Here is a 25,282-nt window from a genome sequence, read left to right on the forward strand (position 1 = left end):
TGCTCTGTCATCTATGTCGCCGTTCCTGATGCTCTCAAATGGGTAGGACTTCTCCCTCCTTTCAATCCACAGAGCACTTTGGTTTTCTGCAATTGTCTTACTCTACTTTGTTTTTATTTTGTTACATTTTTTGTTTTGTTTTGACAAATTGTATATATTTAAGGCGTACAACTTGATTTTTTTCTTTTTTAAAAAAATTGAGATATAATTGACATAAAATTATATTAGTTTCAGGTGTACAGCGTAATGATTTGCTATCTGCGTATGTTGTGAAATGATCACCACAATAAGTTTAGTTAACATCCATCCCTCACCACACATGGTTATAATTCTTATTTTCTTATGGTGAGAAATTTTAAGATCTACTCTCTTAGCAACTTTCAAATATACCATACAGTATTATTAACTATAGTCACTTTGCTGTACATTATTTCCCCAGGGATTATCTATTTTATAACTGGAAGTCTATACCTTTTGACCACCTTCACCCATTTTGTCTACCCTCCAGCCCCCGCCTCTGAAAACCACCAATCTGTTTTCTCTATCTATGTCTTATTCTACTTTGGAATAATAGTGGCTTTTATCCGTACTTTGCTTTCTCCTTAAACCATCAGCTCTCTGTGTGTTCTTGGAAAGATCTAACACAAGCCCACAAGTGCTCACTAATATTTTTTGAGTCTACTTTCTTTGTTTTTCTCTATTATTCCTTCTTTAGGACATTGGCTTCAGGATAACTAAAGGAAGCTAATCACTAGAGCTTCGCCCCTAAATGTGTAAAGTTGTTGTAAATTAGATTCAATGTTTTTACCTTTTCTCCATGCTCCTCTCAATGTCATAGTGATGATTTTTTTAAAACTTTAATTAGAATATAATAGCTCCCCACCCCTCAATTACTTTGAATATGATCCTGGGTATCATATCTCTAATCCACAAATACTTCACTAGATACCTCTAAGATTGGAAGTCTTTAAAAAATATAACCACAATACCATCATTATACTTAAAAAAATTAACCACAATCATAGGAATGACTTTTAAGGAAAATTATTTTAAACTTGTTTCTCTATTATTTCACATCAGGAGAAGACAAAGGGCAGAAGCTATGAGCCCACCTTCCTATCACTGGAGTGATCCCTCCCAGAAAAAGACTAAACCAACTGTTCAGGATAGGATAGCTCTCCTTTTTCCCCCCTAACAATATATTCAACTTAACATTTAGTTGGAGCCCTATCTGTTGGATTAAAAACACTGTTTCCTTTTATCAGTTCTACTGGCTATCCCATTCCATGTCAGGACAACTACTGGGGTAGACCCTAGGCACACCATACGGTTTTGGTTCAGAGGCAAAGGAACTCTGGCAGCCTCTTATCTCACCCATAACTTGCCCACCCAATTCATGGACAGAGCTAGGGTGGAGAAGATACCAGCAAAGTGAAAGCTCAAAGCAACCTCCTTGTGACAGTCAACACACCGAGACAGTTCTCACAAGGGAGGGACTGGTGATGCCAACGTGAGTCAGGGACCTGAGCTTGCTTGATTGTAAAGGACACACCAATACTCAAAGAGAAGGGCTCCAAGTCTTCTTACCTACTTCATAACAGAGTGAAATGCATTGGGTTGAAAAATAAAGTTATTCTTATGTAAGACATTTCTGGCCTCTTTTACTTAAACATGTTTATTTTAAAATATCTCACAGTTCAATATTTCTAAACAAAGGTTCTATTGCTTAATGGCTGATCTTTATTGTTTTTTAATAAAACTCATTTTTTTATTTGCTAATATATTTAGCTTACAGTTTATAGGTCACAGAAAATATCTTTTAAGTATTAGGGACTGGACCTGGATGTGTACAGTGCTGAGCTATTCTCAACGCATTAAATGATACTACTGAGTAATTTAGAGTGTTTTGTTTTGTCTGTGGAGTCCTAACCACTGGACCACCAGGGAATTCCTGTTTAAAGTCTTTTTTTTTTTTTTCCTTTTTGGCCACACTGCGCAGCATGTGGGATCTTAGTTCCCTGACCAGGGATCAAACTCATGTGCCCTGCGCTGGAAGCACGGAGACTTAACCACTGGACTGCCAGGGAAGTCCCCTGAGTAATTTAGAGTAACAGTACCAGCATCTTCTGTTTCAACTAGAAGTCTGTGAGAATTGATTAAAAGGAAAAATTCAGTTGCTGGGAAGCATGAGACTAATTAACATATAGATATACATCTAGATCAGTAAGACTGAAACAAGAGGACAATAAAATTTCCAAGTTTTAGATTGGAATGAATCATTTAAAGGCACAAAGCTAATCCAGGATATTGAGGATGGTGTCAGCTGACATCACATTTTAGGGGGACAAACTATACTGGATAGACAATTTTGTATCTGCATGATAGCCCAAAAAAGAACCACCGAACCAAATTTATAGAGGACACTATTCACTAGTTTTTAGTGAATAATAATTGTAATTATATGGAACTTTTAGAAGAGAAAGCATTATGTTAGTTAGTTTTTTGAACTCTTTTGCCATGACCATATTTTATTACAAGATTCTGCTCCCCAGGGGAACTGAGAACATGACTGTGTATCAGAGGGTAGAACAGAGACTCACTGTGCTGTCCAGCTGTATCCAGTGAACCTCGTTGTTGGCGCTGATTCGGGACTGTTGGGTCTGCAGAGTGTATGGGCAGGAGGTGACCTGGAGCACCAGGAGGTTGAAAGCTTCCAGAACCTCTCTGCAGTTAATGACTCTGTCAGCCAATCCATGGCCGGGTTCACCATGTGACAAAGAGCCCGAAATGACACTGTAGAAATATTGAAAGTCACATTAAAACCTCCTAATTTAACTGATTAGATGCAGAATCAGATATCAAAATGGAGGTGGTGTTTTAGCTCTTATTTTTCTGGTTCCTATTAATTGGGGGCAGGAACAGAAGCAACCAACATTAGATTTGGAAGGCAAAGAGGACCCACCTTCTTACCCCTTTCAGACAAATTTCAGGGATTTTTTTTTTTCCTTTTTCAGTTTGTCGCTGATATACCTCAAAGTGTAAACTCAGTTATCCAAGCCAAGGATATCCAACTCCGTAGCTGAGGTGGATCACTTCAGTTTGAAAGCCCACCTGAATGAGGGAGCTCTCCATCAAAATATGATGCTTATAACTGTGCAATGATCTGTACCCCCAGAGAGGCCCCAAAGCTATAAGGAATCCCCTCTGTGTTAACACACTCTCCTTCCTCACTTGAAGCTGCTAGACCGTGGGGAAGACTCCTCCGGCCTCCTCCCCACGACCAACATTTTCATATCTCTGAGTCATTTTCAGTTCCGTTCAATGTGGAGGTATCCCCACCCCACCCCTCTCCCTCTCTCCCTCTCTCTCCCTCTCTCTCTCTCTCTCTCTATCTATCTATATACATATATATATGTATATTCAAAAAAGTAATCTCAAGGCCCATGAGGATTAAATACAGAGAGATCCAATGTGTAATCCTCAGAGCTATTACCCCAAACTTTCAAAGATGAGGTATACAAGGTCAGTGAGCTATTTCTGCTCATAGAACATAAGCAGTAACTGAACAAGGTGTGGGCAAAATTTCTTTTCTTTATCTTTCCTTCCTCCCTCTCTCCCTTCTTTCCTTCCTTGCAAATCTAACAAGTTATACCAGGTCTTATTTACACGTACATATGGCTCTGGACTTCAGATTATGGAGTACCAAACACATTCTGGCTTCTGAACAATTCTGACATTTCTACCACAGATCAAAAAAATTCCAGATGCCTAACCTCAGTGTGTCCTGAGGAAATAAAATCTATGAATGTTTGATGATGCCTGAAATTTCCCTCCCCTGACGTGGTGAGGACAAACCATGATATGTAATATTTGACAACTATTTGCCCTTAAAAAAAAACAACAACAAAAAACAACTACTTGCTTTTTTCAATCCATAGGAACAAAGATACCCCCTACTAGATAAGTACTGTGATTTGATCTGACTCCGTCACACTACACAAACTGTTATTTCATTAATAAGCCCATAAAGAGATAGGATGGTCTCTTGTTTAAACAGGTAGATCGCGGAAGGTTTTGGATCTGCTCTCAGATCATTGAAGTGGCATCTCCACTGCTGCTAAAGGGAAGAGGGAAGAGAGAAAGGCAAGGAAGAGGAGAAATGGCAGGAAAGGAAGGAAGAGAGGACAAGGAAAAGGAGAAAACGAGAAGAACCACGAGGAGGAGAGGGGGTGGGCGGGAAAGCACATGGCCCTTCTGGGAGCTCACTCACCGCGACCCCCTTGTTGCCACCCTTTCGCTGAAGCAGCTGAGTCCCACAATGCTCTTAAGACCGGATTTTAACAGGAATTTGTAAATTCGCCCACAGTATAGTTAAAATAAAATCAACATTAAAGTGGTAAGAAAAGTTGAGAAAGCAAGGAAAGGGTGGGAATAAGTTAACCATGAGAAGATGCCAACTGGTAGGGTCCATGGTCTTTCAAATCACCACCTTGTAAATTATTTAGTACATGACCATTACTGCTGTAGAAGAAATATTGTATTTGCTCACTCTGAAGCAATCACCTCGTTAGTTCCACATGGGAGTTGTCATGAACTAGCACAAACAGTGTGTACGGGTTCTGTTTCACCCTTCTCATAAAAACTTCAAACTTGGTTTGAATCTCATTGTCTAGACGAACAACATATTTCTCTGCTCTCTGATAGGCTGTCCCATTTTCCTCCAGACCCAAGTCTACAAGGACACCTGCCAAGAAGAAAAAAGAGTTTATCTTTTTTACACACATGTCTATGAGATTAAGTTCAGTACTGATATACTGGGTGCTAACCATATACAGAGGTTTACAGGGCAGATAGTTTTCCTTTTCCATATTCCCCACAACAGTTCTGAAGAGGAAATATCAGGTTTCCTTTTCTTTAGAATACCGCACCCCACCTCCCATACTTCATGCAAATGACAACAGGGACTGACCTGATACGTTAAGTAGAAGCTTGAATGTACGAGACCTCTGTCTAATTAAATTCTATTTATATGTGAAATATAAACTTATATTTATATGTGAATTTAATTATGTCTAGTTAAATTCTATTTACCTGCTAACAGCTACTATAGGCCACTTGGAAAAAATGAAGCTTTGGACCAGAGCTCTTGGCCAAATTGATACAATCGTGTAAATCTTCCTTACCCCAAATTTAGCGACAAAACACATATAAGAAAAAAGGAAAATAAAATCTGATGTCCAAAGATACATCGCTAGATCGTGAGCTTTTTTAGGTAGTATTTTACTCATTTTATATAGTGACAATGTTGCACAGTACCTAGAGTATGGGGTGCCCTCAACGATTATTGGATTATGTACCAAATTAATAGAATGAACTGGATTACTCAAGATAATTATATTGTCAAAATGTTAGAAACTGTAAAACTTGTACTGTATCATCATCTCTGTCTATAGTAAAATTATTTCTACATACAAACATCTAAAATAGTTCTAGGCACATGAAGCTGCTGTTGGATACAAATCCTCCTTTAAAATGAAGAGACAAAGTGGCAATTATGTGAGGTGAAGTGTGTGTTAACTAACCTTATTGTGGTGAACATTTCACAATACATACATGCATGAAAACATCACACTGTATACCTTAAACTTAGACAATATGTTAATTATAGCTCAATAAAGCTGGAAAAAAAACACTGCTCCCAAACAAGGGTGCACAACACTCCCTTGCCCAAGACACTCAGCCCTCTGAGAGGAGAGCCTTGTCACTCAAGCCCATGATCCTCCAGGCAGAAGGAACCAGAAGACTGATTAGGGTTAGATATGTCACATTTGGGGGTTAGATATGGTCCTCCAAGGATATCTATTTAACATCCAATATCAGCCACATCTACCAGTTCCAACTGTGTGGAAAAAAATTTAAATTAAAAAAGATAAACAAGTTAAGTGAAGAGACTTTTATGAATTATGTTGACTTAGTTTTGTTTGTCTAGTTTTTCTTTTCATATAAAACCAGACTAATTAACAGCTATATGCAATTAGCATCTAGATGCCGTAATCCTAATAGCTCTAAATGGTATAAAAGAAAAAGGAGGGCTTCCCTGGTGGCGCAGTGGTTGAGAGTCCGCCTGCTGATGCAGGGGACACGGGTTCGTGCCCCGGTCCGGGAAGATCCCACATGCCGCGGAGCGGCTGGGCCCGTGAGCCATGGCCGCTGAGCCTGCGCGTCCGGAGCCTGTGCTCCGCAATGGGAGAGGCCACAACAGTGACAGGCCCGTGTACCGCAAAAAAAAGAAGATAGGAAAAATGTTTTACCGTATGAAAAATTCATCATACCAGAAAAGGTAAACAGAAAGGTAATTTTGCTTTCAAACTTTTTTCATCAGGAGCCTTTACTCAGAGATTGTTTTCAATTTCCACCCACGTGTAGTCAAATGATGTTGTGAATATTTCCAAAAGCAATTAATCAAACATTTAATTTGGCAAGTAGTCTGATTTTTTTGGAACGTGGATTGCTTATAAAATTTATTCAACATTCAACAGAGATTTACCGAACATCCATTATATATCAGGTACTATGTCAGGTATTGTGCTCAGCCTGGGGATACACAGGAGGGCAGGACAAACAAAGATCTTAATCTCATGGAGCTTATGATGGAGAAGATGGATATTTTTGGCAAGTGTCATGATGAGAGACAAAGTCCTCTGGTGTAGAGGAGGTGAGCAGAGGCACAGAAAGAGGACCTACTTAATCTCTGGTGGTTTCTGTTTCCTTATTTGTAAAATAGGGAGAGTAGAACCAGTTGAAAATTAGTCTATATTTCCTAAGTTTATCCTTAGGAAACAAGCAGTGAGAGTTAGGAGGCTCTTAGTATGATAAGACCATAAATAATTCACAAAGAGGAAAATTGTATCTTATGGATACTTGAGTTGATCACATTTCAAAACAAATGAAATGCCGACCAATTGTATGCCTTTGACAGGTCAAGTCCATACATGCCCTTAATGGAAAGACAAAGTTCCATGAATCTCAGAGGTCATTCTCTCAGACATAACATGGTATATTAGTCTATGCTGCCAGCTGGCTCTGCAGTGGTATGTCTCGGTGCGGGGGAGGCATATCAGAGGTACTTGATCGTTTTATTTCTAACAGGGCATTTTTAGTATATGATCCTTACCTTTACATTTTGTTTTAGACTTGCTTTTAGTTTTAAGTTTTGTTTCTTTCCTGGTTATGAAAGTGATAGATACTCATCTTGGGAAAACTGGAAAGTATAGAGATATATTAAAAAAGAAAAAATCATCCAGGATTCTTTAACTCAAAATAAGCCACTGTGAACATTTTTGTGCATTCCTTCCTACTTTTTTAAAATGGATATTCTGCTACCTAGCTCACATTTTATAACTGTATATCCTGACTTTTTTTACCTATAACTGTAAAGTGAGAAACAAAACTCTCCACAACCAGTCTAATGATACAGTATTTATCCTTTCATAGAAGCTGGTGGTCTTACGCAGTGTATATTAAAATGTAAACAGAATATAATTCAATATTCCATTTTAATTCCTCTCTCCCTTCACAGCTTCTCCTTAGTAAATGTAAAACAAAAATGGATGTGGTCTCTTCCTTCAGAGGGCCTCTTTCAAGAGGTGTTAATGGCATCATTACAAGCATTTTATTTCAACTCAATAAAAATATCTTATGCTTTTACTATATTTAGAAATAAATGGAACCACCAATTACTGAAAAAAAGAGAGAGAGAAAGAAACAAAACTATCACTATTTACTAATAATATGTCTTGGTAGAAAACATAAAATAATCCATCAATAAATCAATTAAATTAATAAGAATTTAGTTAAGTTGATGGATTCAAAATCAATTTATAAAAATTAGTTGTATTTCTATATACCAACAGCAAACAGTTAGGAAATGTATTTTAAAAAAACTATTTTACAATGACGTCAGAAAATATTATCTATGAATAAATCTTATAAAAGGTGTATAAGACCTTTATGGAGAAAATGATGAAACTATTAATGACATTAAAGAAGACTTAAATTAGAAGCATATCATAAACATATAGTTAAAATTTTAAATTGTTTAAAAATGTATATGGCAGAGCAAAGAACCAAGAATAGTCAAGACAGACCTGAAGTAGAAAAGGTGGGAGAGATCTGCCTTACCAGAGACTAAGAATTATACAGCTGTATTAACAAGACAGTGGTTTTGGCATGGAGCAAACCCTGGAAACACACCCACATGCATATAAAACGGAGATTTATGATAAAGCTTGCAATGTAGATCAGTGGTAAAGGATGGGCTCTTCAACAGTCAGCACTGAAGAACCAAGAAATTATATTGGATCTTACCTGATATGCAAAGAAAAAGAAAAAGAAAAAAAAATTCAGGTGGATTGAAAACTTAAATGTAAAAGACAAAACTCTAAAAATTTTAGAAGACAATAAAGGAGAATAACTGTGGCAACTCATAGAGGATTACTTAAACAGCAAAGGCCAAATGATAGATAAACTAAACTTAAGAAGGTCTATTCATCAAAGATATTATAAATAAAAAGACGAGCCTTCCAAATCTGTAACTAGTATTACTAAAAAGGATTAGTATTCAGAATACATAAATTACTCCTACAAATCCAAGAGAAAATGGGCAAAAAAAAAAAAAAAAAACTTTAGCAGGCATTTCCTAGAAGAAACCCAAATGGCCAATAAATATCTGAAAAGATGTTCAGCCTCATTGGTAATAAGGGAAATAAAAACCATAATAAAATGGAATAATACCACATTAATACAAATTTTTAAAAACAAGATAACTGTAAGAAAGAAGTGGATGAAAGAAAATACTTATGTACCTCATTTCTGCAAAACAACTTCAAGAAGGATAAACCACAACCTAAAGAGATTGGTTACCAGTAGGGGGATGGGTGGGAAAGGGGTGTATAGAAGGGAGAATGGGAATGAGTAGGTATGAGGAGGGGAAGACGCTTCTCTGAATATACCGTTTTGTATAGCTTTGACTCTTAGAACCATAGAACAAAGTTAATCAAGAATGGAGTAGGGGGTGGGGGGGGCTTCCCTGGTGGCGCGGTGGTTAAGAATCCGCCTGCCAGTGCAGGGGACACGGGTTCGAGCCCTGGTCCGGGAAGATCCCACATGCCACGGAGCCACTAAGCCTGTGCGCTACAACTACTGAGCCTGTGCTCTAGAGCCCACGCTACTGAAGCCCGCGCGCCCAGAGCCCATGCTCCGCGACAAGAGAAGCCACCGCAAGGAGAAGCCTGTGCACTGCAACGAAGAGTAGCCCAGGCTCGCCACAACTGGAGAAAGCCCGCGCGCAGCATTGAAGACCCAATGCAGCCAAAAATAAATTTAAAAAAAAAAGAATGGAGTGCGGGGACTTCCCTGGTGGTCCAGCGGTTAAGACTCCGTACTCCCAATGCAGGGGTCCCGGGTTCGACCCCTGGTCAGGGAACTAGATCCCACATGCCGCAACAAAGATCCTGAGTGCCACAACTAAGACCCGGCGCAGCCAAATAAATAAATAAATATTTAAAAAAGAAAAAAAAAAAGAATGGAGTGGGGCATGGGGGGTTGGGTGGGAGGAGGGGCAGGCAACATGGAATCCAAATGGTAACAAATGAAAACTAACATAACCACATTGATGGGGGGTGAGCATGAAAAGAGCAAACCTCAGTAAAACAAATCAGTGTTTTGGCTGGAAACCATAAGGCTAAAGACCAAAAGAATTGTATGGCAACACTTTAGCTGGCAATCTGTTTTCTCACACGGGTGTGGGTTAGCAATTGTGTAACTTCTAGGAAAAAAAATCAAAGAAGTGAATATGTACATTATAGATAACAAGAATCAGGTTTCTCCCTGTCAGAGAAAGAAGTTACAAATAGAGAAATGGGGAAGGACTAAAAGGAACCTTGCAGTGTTCACATGGAATTGGAGATAGCAGTTAAAGTCATGAAAAACAAGGTAAAATTGAAGACATGTCCCAGGTTGCAGGAGACTAAGAGGACAAAAGAACTGAATGCAATGTTTGATCCTGGATTGAATCCTGGAACGAAAAATGACATTAAGGGAAAACTAGTGAGGTCTTTAGTTGGTTAATAGTTTTGTTCCAGAATTGATTTCCTGTTTTGATCATGGTACTAGGGTTATATAAATTCTCAACTTTAAGCAAAGCTGATGAAGGGTTTATGTGAACTCCCTATTTTTTAACAGCTTTATTAATATATAGTCCACATACATTTCATCCATATAAAATGTGCAATTCAATAGCTTTTAGTAAATTCACAGTTGTACAACAATCACTACAAGCAATTTTAGAACATTTTCGTGAAACCCCAGACCCTTTAACCGTCATCCCTCAATTCCCCCCTCAGTCCCCCAGCCCTAGGCAATTACCAATATATTTTCTTTCTCTATAGGTCTGCTTGCTCTGGACATTTAATGTAAATGGAATCATAACAATATCTGATCTTGTGTGACTGGCTTCTTTCACTTGGAATACCGTATTCAAGTTTCATCCATGTTTTAGCATTCATCAATACTTCATTTCTTTTTATTGCTGAGTAATATTCCATTGTATAGTTTACTACATTTTATATATCCATTAATTATGGACATGATAGACATTTGAACTGTTTCCACTTTTTGGTTATTATGAATAATGCTATTGTAAACTTTTGTGTACAGGTTTTTTGTGTGGACCTATATTTTCACTTCTCTCTCATTTCATATCTAGGAGTAGAATGGCTGGATCATATAGTAACTCTTTGTTTAACCATTTGAAGAACTGCTAGACTGTTTTCTAAAGTAGCTAAACCACTTACATTCCCACCAGCAGTGTATGAACTTCCAGTTTCTCTACATATTACTTGTTATTGTCTCTCTTTTTGCTTATAGCAATCCTCATGGGCATGAAGTAGTATTCATTGTGTTTTTGATTTTCATTTCTCCAACTGCCTAATGGTGTTGAGCATCTTTTCATGTGCTCTTTGGTCATCTGTATATCTTCTTTGGATATGTGCCCATTCAGATCCTTTACCCATATCTTAATTAGGCTATTTGTCTTTTTATTATTGAGTTATAATAGGTCTTTAAATATTATAGATATGTCTCTTATCAGACATATGATTTGCAAATAATTTCTCCCATTCTGTGGGTTCTCTTTTCATTTTCTTGATGGTGTCCTTTGAAGCACAAATGTTTTTAATTTTGATGGTGTCCAGTTTATCTATTTTTGTTGTTGTTGGTGGTGGTGGTGCTCTTGGAATCGTATCTAAGAAATCGTTGCTTGATCCAAAGTCATGAAGATTTACACCTATGTTTTCTTCTAAGAATTTTATTGTTTTAGGTCTTACATTTAGGTCTTTGATCTATTTTAAGTTACTTTTTGCCTGTGAGGTAAAGGTCCAACTTCATTCTTTCACATGTGGATATCAAGTTGCCCCAGCACCATTTGTTGAAAAGATTACTTTCCCCATTGAATGGTCTTGGCACCCTGGTCAAAATTCAGTTGACCATAAATAGCAGGGTTTATTTCTAGACTCTCTCAATTCTATCCCATTGATTTATATGTCATCTTTATGCCAGTACCACAATGTCTAAATGCTGTACCTTTGTATTAACTTTTAAAATGGGGCAGTGAGAGTCTTCCAACTTTGTTCTTCTTTTTAAATATTGTTTTGGGTATTCCGGGTCCCTTGAATTTCCACATGAATTTTAGGATCAGCTTGTTAATTTATGCAAAGAAGTCAGCTGGGCTTTTGATAGGGAATGCATTGAATCTGTAGATCAATTTGGGGAATATTGCCATCTTAAAAATATTAATGTCTTCCAATTCATGAATGTAGATTACATTTATTTAGGTCTTTTAAAATTTCTTTCAACAATGTTTTTTAGTTTTCAGAGTATAAGTTGTACACTTCTTTCATCAAATATATGCCTAAGTATTTTATTCCTTTTGATGCTATTATAAATGGATTTTTTTTAAGCCAGCATATTGTGATAATTTTCTTTTTTTTTTTTAACATCTTTATTGGAGAATGGAATTATTTTTAAATGTCATGTTTGGATCTCTTGTACTGTTTCTGTGACTTTTCTGAAGATATAAAATCATTTAAAAATTAAAAAAACTTAAAAATAAGCATGACCATATCAAACATTTGCAACTGAAACACATGCATCGCTAGTGGGAATGTAAATATAACCAACCACCTTGGAAAAAATTAGCATTATTTAGTAAGGTTGAAAGTGTACATAACCTATGCCCCAACAATTCTTCTCTCAGAGAAACTCTTGTACATGTGTACCAGCACTGTTTGAAATAGTAAAAAACTAGAAACAACCTAAATGTCCATCAACAGGAGAGATGATTTTTTTTAAATGTGTGTTATATTCATTTAATAGAATACTAAAAAGCAGTAAAATTAGTGAATTACAGCTATATATAACAACAGGATTAATCACAGGAATGTAATATTGAGTATAAAAAGTAAATTACAGACAAATGCACTTACAAAAAGGTTTAAAGTATACAAAATTAAACAATATATTGTTTAGGAGTTATGCACTATGGCAAAACTATAAATAAAACAAGGGAATAATAAACACAAAATTCAGCATAATAGTTACCCTTGAAAGAAGACGAATGTTAGCATCAGGAAGGGGAACAAGAGTCTTCAGTAAGTTATTTTGATAGGTACACGGGTGTTCACTATATTGTGATTTTTAATACCTCATAAAATTTATAAATTTGATCTATTCAATATTTAAAATTTCTTAAATTTTCTTTCTACTTTGAATACTATAGAAAAGCTGAAAGACTAGTGCAATAAATACCTGTATACCCTTCAATTAGTTTCACCAATTGTTAATATTTTGGTACATTTGCTTTTTCTCTTTATTACTTTTTATTCATTGTTGTTATTATTGCTGAATAATTTAGAATATATAATATTCACCCTTATATACCTCAATATGTATTTCTTAAGAGCAAAGGCATTCTCTTACATAACTAAAATACCATTATTACATCCAAAGAATTGAACTAACATTGATATAATATTCTCTAGTACACAGCATACATTTGGTTTTTTTAAACTAATTTTTATTGGAGTGTAGTTGATTTACAGTGTTAGTTTCTGCTGTACAGCAAAGTGAATCAGTCATACATATACATATATCCACTCTTTATTAGATTCTATTCCCATATAGGTCATTACAGAGTACTGAGTAGCGTTCCCTGTGCTATGCAGTAGGTTGTTATTAGTTACCTATTTTACATATAGTAGTAGATATGATTTTCACGAATTGTCCCAGAGCTGTGTTTTTTACTTTTTATTTTTAGGTCTAAGATCCAATCAAGAATTAAGCATTGTACTTGCTTGCAGTGTCTCTTTATTCTGTATAATTAAAACAGCTTCCCTGTCTTTTTTCTTTTTTGGTCTTTTCATCGATATTTTAAAAATGCAGGCTAGTTGTTTTGTAGAATGTCACACAATCTGGATTTTTCTGATAGTGTCCTTGTGATTAGATTCAGGTTAAACATTTTTGACAATTATACTTCATAGGTAACATCATGTACTTCCCCTTGTTCATAATGTCAATCTGTCCCATAATGGGAGATGGCGAAGTTTGATTGCATGGACATGGTACTGTCTACTGCCAGGTCTCTCCATTGTAAAGATGCCTTTTCCTCTTTGTAATTTTTAATATGTGGGATGACACTTTGAGACTGTGTGAATATTTGTTCCTGAATACATTTTACCCAATGGTTTCAGTACCCATTGATGATACTTGCCAGAATCAATAATTATACTGTAGGGCTTCCCTGGTGGTGCAGTGGTTGAGAGTCTGCCTGCCGATGCAGGGGACACAGGTTCGTGCCCCGGTCTGGGAAGATCCCACATGCCACGGAGCGGCTGGGCCTGTGAGCCATGGCCGCTGAGCCTGCGCGTCCGGAGCCTGTGCTCCGCAACGGGAGAGGCCACAACAGTGAGAGGCCCGCGTACCGCAAAAAATAAAAGAAAGAACACAGGTCTTTGTTCACTGAGCTTAATGCTCCACTACATCATCCTACTTACTATATTGGTAGTGCAAAACAGGGATTTCTTAATTCTGTTATTTTCTTATGTTGATTAGCTGGTACTCTTTTATAAAGGAGAGCTTGCGTCCCACCCCTCACTCCTGCCCCTTTTATTTTTTTTAGCATTACTGTGGACTCATGGGCTTTACAAAAATCCAGTAGGTTACAATCCACTGCCATCATTCCTTTAGATGCCCCAAATTACCAAGTTTGGACAGCAAAGTCTCCTTCAAGCAGGCTGCTGTGTCCTTTCGACATGCCTCCATCGATCTTTGAGTACTTTCGCACTTTCTGGAAACCAAGATTCCAGACTGCTCCTACCTCAGAGCTGGTATAATGGGGAATGGTATTTATAACCTAAGATCTAGATGCTAAATGTGCACACACACACACATTTGATACTAAAATATCATTTTATTTTATTTATTTATTTTTTTTGCGGTACGCGGGCCTCTCACTGTTGTGGCCTCTCCCGTTGCGGAGCACAGGCTCCGGATGCGCAGGCCCAGCGGCCGTGGCTCACGGGCCCAGCCGCTCCGCGGCATGTGGGATCTTCCCGGACCGGGGCACGAACCCGTGTCCCCTTCACTGGAAGGCGGACTCTCAACCACTGCGCCACCAGGGAAGCCCTCTCTTGATGTTTTTTTAATAAAGAATTTTATTTCTAAATTTTTCATTTCTAAGTTTTATTTCTTGTTCTTCCTGTCAAGAAGACATCCTAAAGAAAAATAAAACTATTCTTAGTTTTAGCTGTTCATCTTCCCTTGGGATCGAATTAATTTCTCTGAAGTTTTGGTATGCAAAAATATTCTAATGCTTAAAAGGAAATGAAAATCATGCTTAATTTTTGCCTGATTTTATGGGTTTGTTATAACTGCTTTTACTGATATGTCTTCAGATCCCTATTACAAAAAAAGTAGAATATAAATTGCTATTGTTTTTTAAAAAAGGAAATGAAAATCCAGAAAATATTAAATCATTAGAGCATGCTGAAGTTTTAAGTATTATAACAATGGACATTCCTTCACCCTGGCTGTCTCTTTTCAGCAAATAACCTGGGAGGAGGACAGGAGGAGGGTGGCGGGCAGGGAGGCCAAGCAAGGACTCGCTGCCAGTGGGTGGGAGACACGGATCGCGGCGAGCAAGGTCTACTGAGAACAGACCCAGTACCCGAGGAAGGAGAAGATGTTGCTGCCACTATCGGTGCCACTGAAACCCTATCAGAGGAGGAGCGAGAAGAGCTAAGAAGAGAACTTGCTAAGGTAGAAGAAGAAATCCAGACTCTGTCTCAAGTGTTAGCAGCAAAAGGAAAGCACCTAACAGAGATCAAGCGGAAACTTGGGATCAATTCACTACAGACACTAAAACAGAACATTGCCAAAGGGTGGCAAGATGTGACAGCCACGTCTGCGTACAAGAAGACCTCTGAAACCTTATCTCAGCCTGGACAGAAGGCTTCAGCTGCTTTTTCATCTGTTGGATCAGTCATCACCAAAAAGCTGGAAGATGTAAAAAACTCCCCAACTTTCAAATAATTTGAGGAAAGGGTTGAAAACTTAAAGTCTAAAGTAGGGGGAACCAAGCCTGCTGGTGGTGATTTTGGAGAATTCTTGAATTCGACTGCAAACGCTAGTTCCACCACCATGGAGCCTCTTCCAGAAGAGACACAGGAGAGCCTGTGAGATTCCACCTTTGTTCTGCTACTCGCTGCCAGACGCTGCAAGCGAGATCCAAGCACATCTTGTCAACATTCATTGCCATGAATTTCCACCAGATGTGCTTTTGTTGAACTTTACATATTCCTTTGACCAAATAGTTTGTGGGTTGAACAACGTAAAAATATCTTAACCTCTATTCCTGGGAGACGCCCTTTCATGTGCATTTAAGGCCCTTTATTTAGGAAATATCATTATAAAAACACATATAGTACCTGGAGATCCTCACTAGAATGACCTAAGAAGCTGTGGGTTATCATAATTGCTTTCCTACTTTACAAAATTGCTCTGGATCTGGGATACCAGTTTGATCTTTGTCTTCTATACAATTTTCTTTTTTCCTCTTTGAATCTCTGTATATTTGATTCCTACATAAGATTGCTCTTTAAAATTTTCTGTATCCTGGTTATTAAAAGTTTTAGCAAAATGTTCTTTACCTCCAAGGGAAGAACTACCAGCTACAAAAAATATTTCAAAAACATATTGTTTTGGTATAAGTTATCTTATATCTTGGGTGTTTGAAGACACCAGACTAAATATTCAATTGGTTATAGTTTTGTAAGTGACAATATGTACAAGTAATTCAAAATCCTAGGCGACTTGAGAGTGGAGCCCTCACATCCTTGTTTATCACCATCTGTGACAGTAACCATTTTAGTGTCATGGTTATTATGCCACTTATAGCTACTTATTTTTCACCAGATTAAAATTTTAGTTTTGGAGTAAATTGTAAGTTAACATTCTGAATCAAGCATATTGTATTATCAATACGTTGAAATATGAACACTCTCCTCAAATGTTCAGTTCAAAAGCCTGAAAGTTTTTAGATCTAGGTAGCTGAAAAGTGCTAAAATCAATCACATTAGGGGAAACATTGTTGTCTTCATTTAATTCATTTAGCAGCATTTACAGTAAGTAGCACACCAAGTTATATGACTAATATAACTTGAAAAAATTTTATATTAAGGGGTTGGTGATAACTCCTGAGGATTTAATGCATTAATAAAAATCAACTCATCATTTTCTACTTACTTGTTTTCAGTGTGTTAGAAATTACAAAATGATACTGTAGATATTGTCCCCTGCTTTAAAAACTGAGTGTCAGGGCTGAATGAACCAAAGCCTCTGGAAGTATCTGCATGGAAGCCAAGGTACTCTATTAATGCTAATGGCTACTTACTATCTTTTCCTTATGCTGTGTATGGTTATGGCCTACAATGTTGTATTTGTTATTTATCAAGTTGTGATTGTTTTATTATTGTTTAAGCCAAATGTTAATTGCCAAGCTTGGAGTGACCTAAAGCATTTTTTAAAAGCATGACTAGATTTACTTTGGGATAAATGATTTTATCCAAATCTGAAAAGCTACAAGTGTTGATTGTTATAAAATATTGATAACATGCTGCCATTCTTGATTGCTGGAGCTTTTGTTAGCACTTCAGATGCAACTGAAACTATGCTCTATTACATGTGAAAAGCTTAATAAATTCTGTATATCAGTAAAAGAAAAATAAATATATAACCTGGGAATTGAAACGGCTGGTTAAAATTCCAGGTAATTGTTTTCGGTGCCCATTGCTCTGGTGGTCCCACTGTTTTCTGGTGGCCTGGCTGGCTCCCTTCTGTCCTCCCAGTGGGAGAGAATTCTCTAATTTGGGTTCGGTGAGACTTCTCTGTGTGGGTGTATGACTATGCTGTTTGTTTGGGTCAAGGAGGAAAGCAGCACTAGATCTGCACAAGAAGAGCATTCTGAACACACAGATACAACTTCAGAGCCCTGTGTGACTGAAAGATACATCTGTTACATACCCATCTTAAGGGCTTTACTCTTGGCCAAAGTAGGTTTGCGAAACATGGTTTTAATGGCTGAATTTGTTTTTGCCACAGGACTGCCACATCTTAAATATTAATTACTTCTATGTCTTCCTCTTATTTATTTATTTATTTCAGCTGTGCCACACGGCTTGTGGGATCTTAGTTCCCCAAACAGGGGTTGAAACCAGGCCACGGCAGTGAAGGCACCAAGTCCTAACCACTGGACCGCCAGGGAACTCCCTATGTCTTCCTCTTAAAATAGATTTTAACTTAAAATTCAACAGAACGTTACAAAACTTCAGTTCAACACATTTGTTAAGTGTCTCCTGTGCCATAGACAAGACAGACCTATACCCTGAATATTTGCTTTCTAGCTGAAGAGAAAGATCATCAATAAACACACAGCCACTACGCAGTCTTGAGTGTCGGGCTGGAGCACCACAGGGTACAGAGTAGCACTGGAGCATGACTTGTAGAAGGAAGGCTGGGAAAGGATGTGTCTTGGAAGCCAAAGGCACTGCAGTGCTTAAAGGAAGGAATGGAGGGCACCTGTGCTGTCAGGAGTCCAGGTAAGGACAGAAAAGGTCATTGGTGACATTGGTGAGAGTCCTAGAAGCGTGGCAGTGGGGAATGGAGGCCAGTTTGCAGGGTGTTGAGTGACTGGGAGTTGAGGAAATGAAGATGACAACAGACAACTCCCTCAGTAAGTCTGTCACTTAAGTCGAGGAGGATAAACTGGAGGGTTAGGTAGGATTAACAGAGGCTTGCTTGTTTTGTCTCTGAGGGAGTGGGGCAGGTTAAAACTGATGGAATGAGCTCCAGGAGGGAAGGAAATGGAAGGTGACAATGAGAGAGGAGATCATCAGAGTGTGAGGTCCATGAGAATGAGGACAGCACAGCCTCCAGAGCAAGGTGGGAGAAGCAGGCTTACACAGAGCAGGGCAGCTCTTCACTGATCAGGAAGGAAGGGGGAATGATGGGTGTATATGCAGGTAGGTTTCCAGATTTGGAAGGAAGTTTTTATCTGAAGTTTTCTTCCTCTGGGGGTGGGGGAGGGAAGAAATAAGCGGCATGGTCCTTTGCTAAGAGAAGGATGAGGTCAGAACTGTGAGTGAAACAGAGTCTGCAAGAGCCAGTCACCGTGGAGAGCGGGAGAGAGAGCCAACTAAAGAACCAGAAAGAATTTATGAGGCATCAATCGGAAAGGTTGATTTTTTTTCCCCACACAGTGTATGTTGCAAAGAAGTCTGTGGTCTGGTGTTGAGGTTGTTAGAATTTACAGTTCCAGGATCCAGGAGCGTCTGGGATATGACTAGGGGGCAGGCGCCTGATGAGCAGTAGAGGTAAAGGTGTTTGCGGATGAGAGCTTAACGCAGAGAAGCTAGGATTCGGTGGGGTCGTCCACTTGGAGGGGAGGTGGTGGCTGTGAGGCAGGTGCCAACGCTGTCTATAAACTAGGGGTGGGCACTGGGCAGCTACGACTTGGCTGGAAACTGACTTCACGGATGCTAACGTTAGGTACTTGTTCAGTTCTATTTGTACAGAGGAATCTCTGGTGTTTCCCTACTCCACCTCAGGGCAGAGTGCTTTCCTGGTACTTTCTTCCCTGGGATCCCACTCCCTGCTGCCTTTCTCACTTCCTTTTTTCCGCTTACATTTTCTGCTGACCAACAAGGAGACATAAGGTTGATGAGACCAAGAAAATACATTTCAGAAAGTGAAACTGCCTTCCTTTATCTCTTCTCCTCCCCTCCTAATCTCTCCCACTGCCTTAAAACCTATCTACGTATCAGCAGACGAAACTGTCTCTCTGGTTCTTTTATGATCAGACATGTATTGAGGTGTCAAATTTACGTCATTCCCCTGAGCATGATAAAACTTCCTTGACTGGATACTCGTAGATCTGCTCCCATTTGCTGGGGGCTCCCACGGATACCATTTTAAAAGCAGGGAGGAGGAAAATATGGTGTCACTAATCCTTCCTGTTTTCATCCTACTCGTGTGGAGTTGAAAGTGGCTTGCATTTTGATCGCATTTTGATAACCTAGTATTCTAATTTATAGAATTTGGAGCTTCTTGAATTAGAAGAACTATGCTACAACATCAGTCTGTAAAAAAAAATGACACTAAAACAAAAGAATTTCCTATGGTCTAAAAATTCCTTATGTTGCTTTTCCATTGATCACTGCAGCATTTACAAGTCCATCTGGGGCAAACCATTTCATTTCTTTTTTTTTTACCTTCCAATTCTTTCTGTAATGTTTTCTTTTGTCTTCTTTTCCTCCCTGCCTCCCTTCCTTAGTTAGAAAGTAAGTTAAATGCTTACTTTCTATGCTTCACCTTAGTGCTGAGTCTGCAACAACGTGATGGTTTCTATTTTCACCTTTTTCTTTCAGCCACACAAGGCCTGCCAAGGATGTGGCCTTTCTGCATGTCCTGGCTGCTTCTCCCTGCCTGGTGCTTTTCCTGGCAGGCTGGCTGCTGAAATGCTTCCTTTAGGGAAAGGCAAATGGAACCAGAGAGCAAAGCACTTGGACACTGGTGTTCCCTCTACCCATCCCTCCCCTTCCTCCCTCCAGCTCCCAGCTCTCCCTTCGAACCCTAACCCGTAGTTAAGCCCCTACTGGTGCCAGGCCCAGGAGAGGCAGAAATGAGGCACCAGGCACACAGAGATGAGAAAACAGTCCTTGTCCCCAAAGCACTGCCCTCTGGACCTTAGGCAAATGTAGCTGTCCTTGATTCACATGGCAAAATATGAGGAAACTGAATCAGATGACTTCTTGAGAATCCTCTGTGTTTTCATAGCAATGACTTTCAAGAGTTGTTTTAGTGGAGAATCTCTGCTCTGGACAATCTCTTTACACCTTAAAATGCTTCTGGTCCTTCGGGTTCTATCAACTGTGATGTGTTCCAAAAATACAAAGGTATTCAAATAAAAAAAGCAAATAAATTTTGGTGTTGTTATGATATGGAATATCATATACATTCATTATGAATGATGCTTACAAAAGCTTAATGATGTGGAAAAATGTGCCTACTATAATATCAGACATAGGCAGAGAAGAGAGCCTGGAACACTAGGTATTAAGTCATTTTAACAGTGATTATCCTTGAGTGGTGGGATTATAAGTGTTTAAAATTTCCTACTTTCTTTTATTTTTCAAAATAAAGAAAACAACAACTCTGGTTTTTTGTATAATAAAAATGAGTACAGTTATTTAAAAATATATAGAAGTGATTGCTTCTGCAGCAAAAATTTTCAGTATGTATGCCAAGGCCAGATGTGAATAATTTTAAAAATATGCTTTGCCTTGAATTTTCTGAATCTCTCTGTAACACTGATTTTCTTGGATTCTAAGCTTATGTAACTAGTCAAATACCAGTCCTTTCTGAGGAATGATAATCTCAAAATACTCACTTTGGAAAAATCTGAGGGCGTTGAGAAGGGAAAAGGAGGGACCAATAGAGTTTCTCTATCTGTCAAAAATGCAGGGTTTTATTTAGGGTCTTGCATTGATTAAGAAAGGCGAAAATACAGGTCATCAAGAGGTTATTTGAGGAAAAGGCTCTGGGGGGAGTACAACCACTTGACCATGGATGATTTCACCCCTTGAAACAGGTGCTAAGATGACTTGGCTAGAGTATGACTGGGATATCAGATCACAAACTCAGGAAGGCCACAAATGCCCTTTGGTACAAGTAAAAAACCTACAAGAGAAGGTGCTCCCTCCATAGTAATAAAGTGGAAAATCCACAAGAAGTAGCAAAAATCTGGTTAATGCCTGGTGTGATGAAAGCCCCTCCATTTCCCTCAGTGGAGGGGGGCGGAAAGAAAATGACGAATGGCCAGTAGCTGAGGATGTCTAGAACTCACTCCGGTTTCTGGGAGAGCTGTGAGAGAAGGCATTTGACCGTCTCTGGCTAATTCACCTATAAGTCAATATTTCTAACAGGCCATTTTGTAACTTGTCATTCAAAATTTTAGAGGCTAAAACGCAGGTTGCATTGTTAACCAGGCGCTTGGGTCTCGACGAGGCATGGAAAGACTTTACATGTCTTAGTCATAGCCACTAAGAGGTGTTAAAGAGGGAAAAGCCTTTTGTTAGTCAGCTCATCTGGCCCATGGAACTTAGAATGAAAGATTTTTTGTACAGCTGTGCTAATCAAAGAGTGGTCCTCTGACCAGTTGCCCAGGTAGCCCCTGGTAGCTTGTTTGAAATGCAGAATCTGGAGCCCACCCAGACCTACTGAAGGGGAATCTGCAATTTAACAAGATCCCTAGTGATCTGCATGCACCCTAAAGTTTAAGGAGCACTGAATGACAGGCGTGGAACATATAAACTGTATTTTAAGCTCTTCTGAAGTTTTCTGCTTCCTGTTTTCAAATATATTGAAAATAAATTTTTTTACTGTGGCAAAAAGATTTATCCTCCAGTTAAAATCTGTGTGTGTGTGTGTGTGTGTGTGTGTGTGTATGTGTGTCTTCCCCCAGCTGAGGTACTCAGAAGCAACTTGACATTTATAATTTCTTTTTCAAACCTAGTTTACAAAGGCAGGCATTTTCAGCAGTCTCAATTTTCTAAATTCCTTATTGCTTCTTGTAATTCTAAGCAACTTTTATGTTTGAGAGGGATGTTATTTATCACAGACTTCTAAAATATTTGCTCCCTACCTTTTCACATTTTCTGGAAAAAAATTTTTTTCCTCTCTACTTATTCCCTTAAGGAAATTAGGAGAAATTCTAGCTTTGAATTTTTTTTAATGAGGTTTCTCATTGCTGACACAGGGGACGGCGTTCTGGTTTCTAGGCTGAAAAATCTGCTGGTAGTGTGCAAAAGGTACAAGAATCCTCCCATGAGAATGACTCACTGAGCCACAGAAGGACTTCAGGTGGCACAGACCCCGTCATCCCAGGCAGGGCTATCTTTGCCTTGAGGACATTTCTCTTCATAAATGAGTGGCCAGTTTCTAATCCACTGATGACATCACAGACTTAATAGAATCAGGCCCCTAAAAATGTTTGAATTAAGCCAAAGAAAGAGACAGAGGGAATCTAAGGCTGGATCTAGGTAGGGGGCCCTCTTTGAAAGTTCCATCCTACCTGATTGTCGAATCCGTTGAAGAGTTTGCTGGACCAGAACCTCTGATCTTGGGACAATGATGATGAAGTCCACTTTGCTGAAGTGGCCGAGGTCCAGGCTCTGGCTGCCGCTGTCTGCTATGGCACACACCTGGGACAAGAGTTTTCTGGCAACCGTAAGCTGCGGTTGATAAATCTGGAAGGGTTCATTATCTAGATCTAAAATTTAAGAAAGTCATAAGAACAAGATTAATTCACTTCTGTGATGGCCTCTATGAATCCATATAGGGACAAATAATACACATAGGGTAGAGTGATGCTCTATCACCAAGAATCCTCACTTTCTACCCTCACTCTCTATTGACTTTCAATAGATTTGCCCACTTTCCCTGACAACTTGGCTGAAAGGATGTGCTCAAGAGTGAATGTAGTAGTTTTACAAATGTATTATTTTAATATAAATTGTCTCACAAGGCATGAACTCAGCACCCCTCCCATGCCCAGAAATGGAGGGACAGACTGCACTCTGGCAGCTGGAGCCAGGACTCATCTCTGGAAAGGGGAAGAGTTTCCTGGTTTCTTTAGGACTATCAGCACAGGTCAGGTGCCTGAGCCCAGACCCAGTTCAGAGCTAATGCCATAACCATAATCATGCTGAGTTCCTTTGAGCTTTTCTGGATGGCACTGCAGTAAACATTTCCTCTCCAGCAAGTCAGTTGTAACATGGCTTGAAATTCTCCTCCCCATGACACTAACTTCACCTTTCTTCCCACTTGACTCCACTTTGCCAGTGCTTGTGACCTAGCAGGTGTGGGTGACTGTGGTCAACTCCCATGTTGATGCCTGTACTATCTGAAGAGACCTGACCCATGACATGGCCAGCTGGCTGCTCAATAGGTGACGTATTAGAAAAACATTGCCCAGATACTCTAACCAAGCCAGTAGCTTTTTATTACAAGTTATAATCAAGCGATCAATCTCTCTTACACATGCGTGCATGCACACGCATACATAATGAGAGACAGGCTTAGTCAGCTAAACACCTGAGCAGAAATATTTAATGCTTCTTGAAAGGGCTGGTTTTTATCAGGAACACATGTGGAAGTCTGACTGGAACACGCAAGGGCCCAATTAACCTGTGCTAATGAATGTTTTCTAAAATCAAGCTGCAATACTTCCCAGGCAAAGACAGTAGTCATGGGACCCCAGCCACTATGGAACCCTGACAGCAAGTGGAGATTTATACAGGTGGGTCTCCCTACTGGCTGAGAGAACCTACTAGAAAAGCCCCAAACTGCAACCTTTAATAATAGCCCAAATAGTTTTTGACCCACAAAGATTACCAACCAAAATAAAAATCTGTCTTTGGATAGTCAGGCTGTTGTTTCTTTCATTTTGTGGGTTAGATGAATGGGGACTAACACAGGGGATGGCATAACTCTGTAGAATTGAACTTAACAAATTTTGAAGTTGGAGGAAACCTAAAAATATCTTTAAGCAATGTTTCTTTTTTCTTCTTCTTTTTTTTTAACCACCAAGATCTCTTATTTATTATTATTTTAAGCTTTTTTTTTTTTCTTTTTTTGGCCACATAGCGTGCGGGATCTTAATTCCCTGACCAGGGATTGAACCCAGGGCACCAGGGAATTCCCAAGCAATGTTTCTTAAACAGGGAATCAAGGATATGTACGTGGGCATGTGAGAATTTCAAAAATTTAACTTTGTTCACATAACACATTTTAGATCATCTGGATGGTCACTTTATTGTCATGCAATGTCCAGAAGTCAAAAACTTTTGCCTTTGAATTCATTTTTACGCCTGAGCCGATGCCAAGCCGTGCTACTTTTCCTGCTGTCATCCTAATGCATAAAGGATGCATTCCCATCAAGTGGAAGCCAAAAGGCTGTCAGCATCCACTTGTATGGATCTGCTTTGTATCCATCCTTCTCCTGTTCTCTGTTCTGTCCTTTCTTATATTGTCCCTATCAAACAGGGAACTGGGGAAGGATTTGAACCTAAAGGAATCTAATCTAGCAATTGAACTCCTCACCCCTGGTCCCACCGTCCCCCTTGGCATTCTGCAAGCTCGTTGTAGGTCAGATGATATATCAGTGTTTCTGCTCCAGCTGCCAGGAAGGCCTCGCTAACCCTGAGATTACGTGTGTTTTACACATTGGAGAGTAGATGCAGGGAGCAGAGAGCCAGGAGCCCTGCACAGACTGTAGTCTAGATTCTTTCAAGTAGTTCTTTGAAGCCCTACCTGAGCACCCACAGTGGTGAGCACAGCTGGTGGAGTTAAGGAAAGTACACCAAGGATCCCCGCTCCCCCAAAAAAACAAAAACAAAGAGAGGCACTGCTTAAAATAAAGTCTTTGGCTTTGATTTTAATTCTAGGAGAAATTTACTAAGAACAAAGGCATGGGGCCCAGGCCACAGGGTAAGGCATTTTTAACTTGAGCCAGATTTATCATGTAGATAATGAGGAAAGGCCTGTCATAGTCTGTGACTTGAAGACAAGACCTCAAAACCCTCAGAACAACTTAGCTTCTGTCTGTCCTGAG

General features: G+C 39.1%; 1 protein-coding gene and 1 pseudogene across 1 annotated transcript in view; one reads left to right on the forward strand and one right to left on the reverse strand.

The window, feature by feature from the left end:
- Positions 1-25,282, reverse strand: part of GREB1L (GREB1 like retinoic acid receptor coactivator) — a 257,506-nt gene that overhangs the window by 31,544 nt on the left and 200,680 nt on the right. The window contains exons 15-17 of the mRNA XM_029233377.1: positions 22,742-22,939; positions 4,564-4,744; positions 2,601-2,793 (exon numbers count right to left, since the gene is read on the reverse strand). Of these exons, the coding sequence (XP_029089210.1) occupies positions 2,601-2,793; positions 4,564-4,744; positions 22,742-22,939 (572 nt within the window). The remainder of the gene's footprint in view (positions 1-2,600; positions 2,794-4,563; positions 4,745-22,741; positions 22,940-25,282) is intronic.
- On the forward strand, positions 13,650-16,156 carry LOC114898212 (annotated as a pseudogene).

Source organism: Monodon monoceros, unplaced genomic scaffold, assembly GCF_005190385.1.
Source record: "Monodon monoceros isolate NGI ecotype Baffin Bay Population unplaced genomic scaffold, NGI_Narwhal_1 Super_Scaffold_1, whole genome shotgun sequence".
Taxonomy (NCBI): domain Eukaryota; kingdom Metazoa; phylum Chordata; class Mammalia; order Artiodactyla; family Monodontidae; genus Monodon; species Monodon monoceros.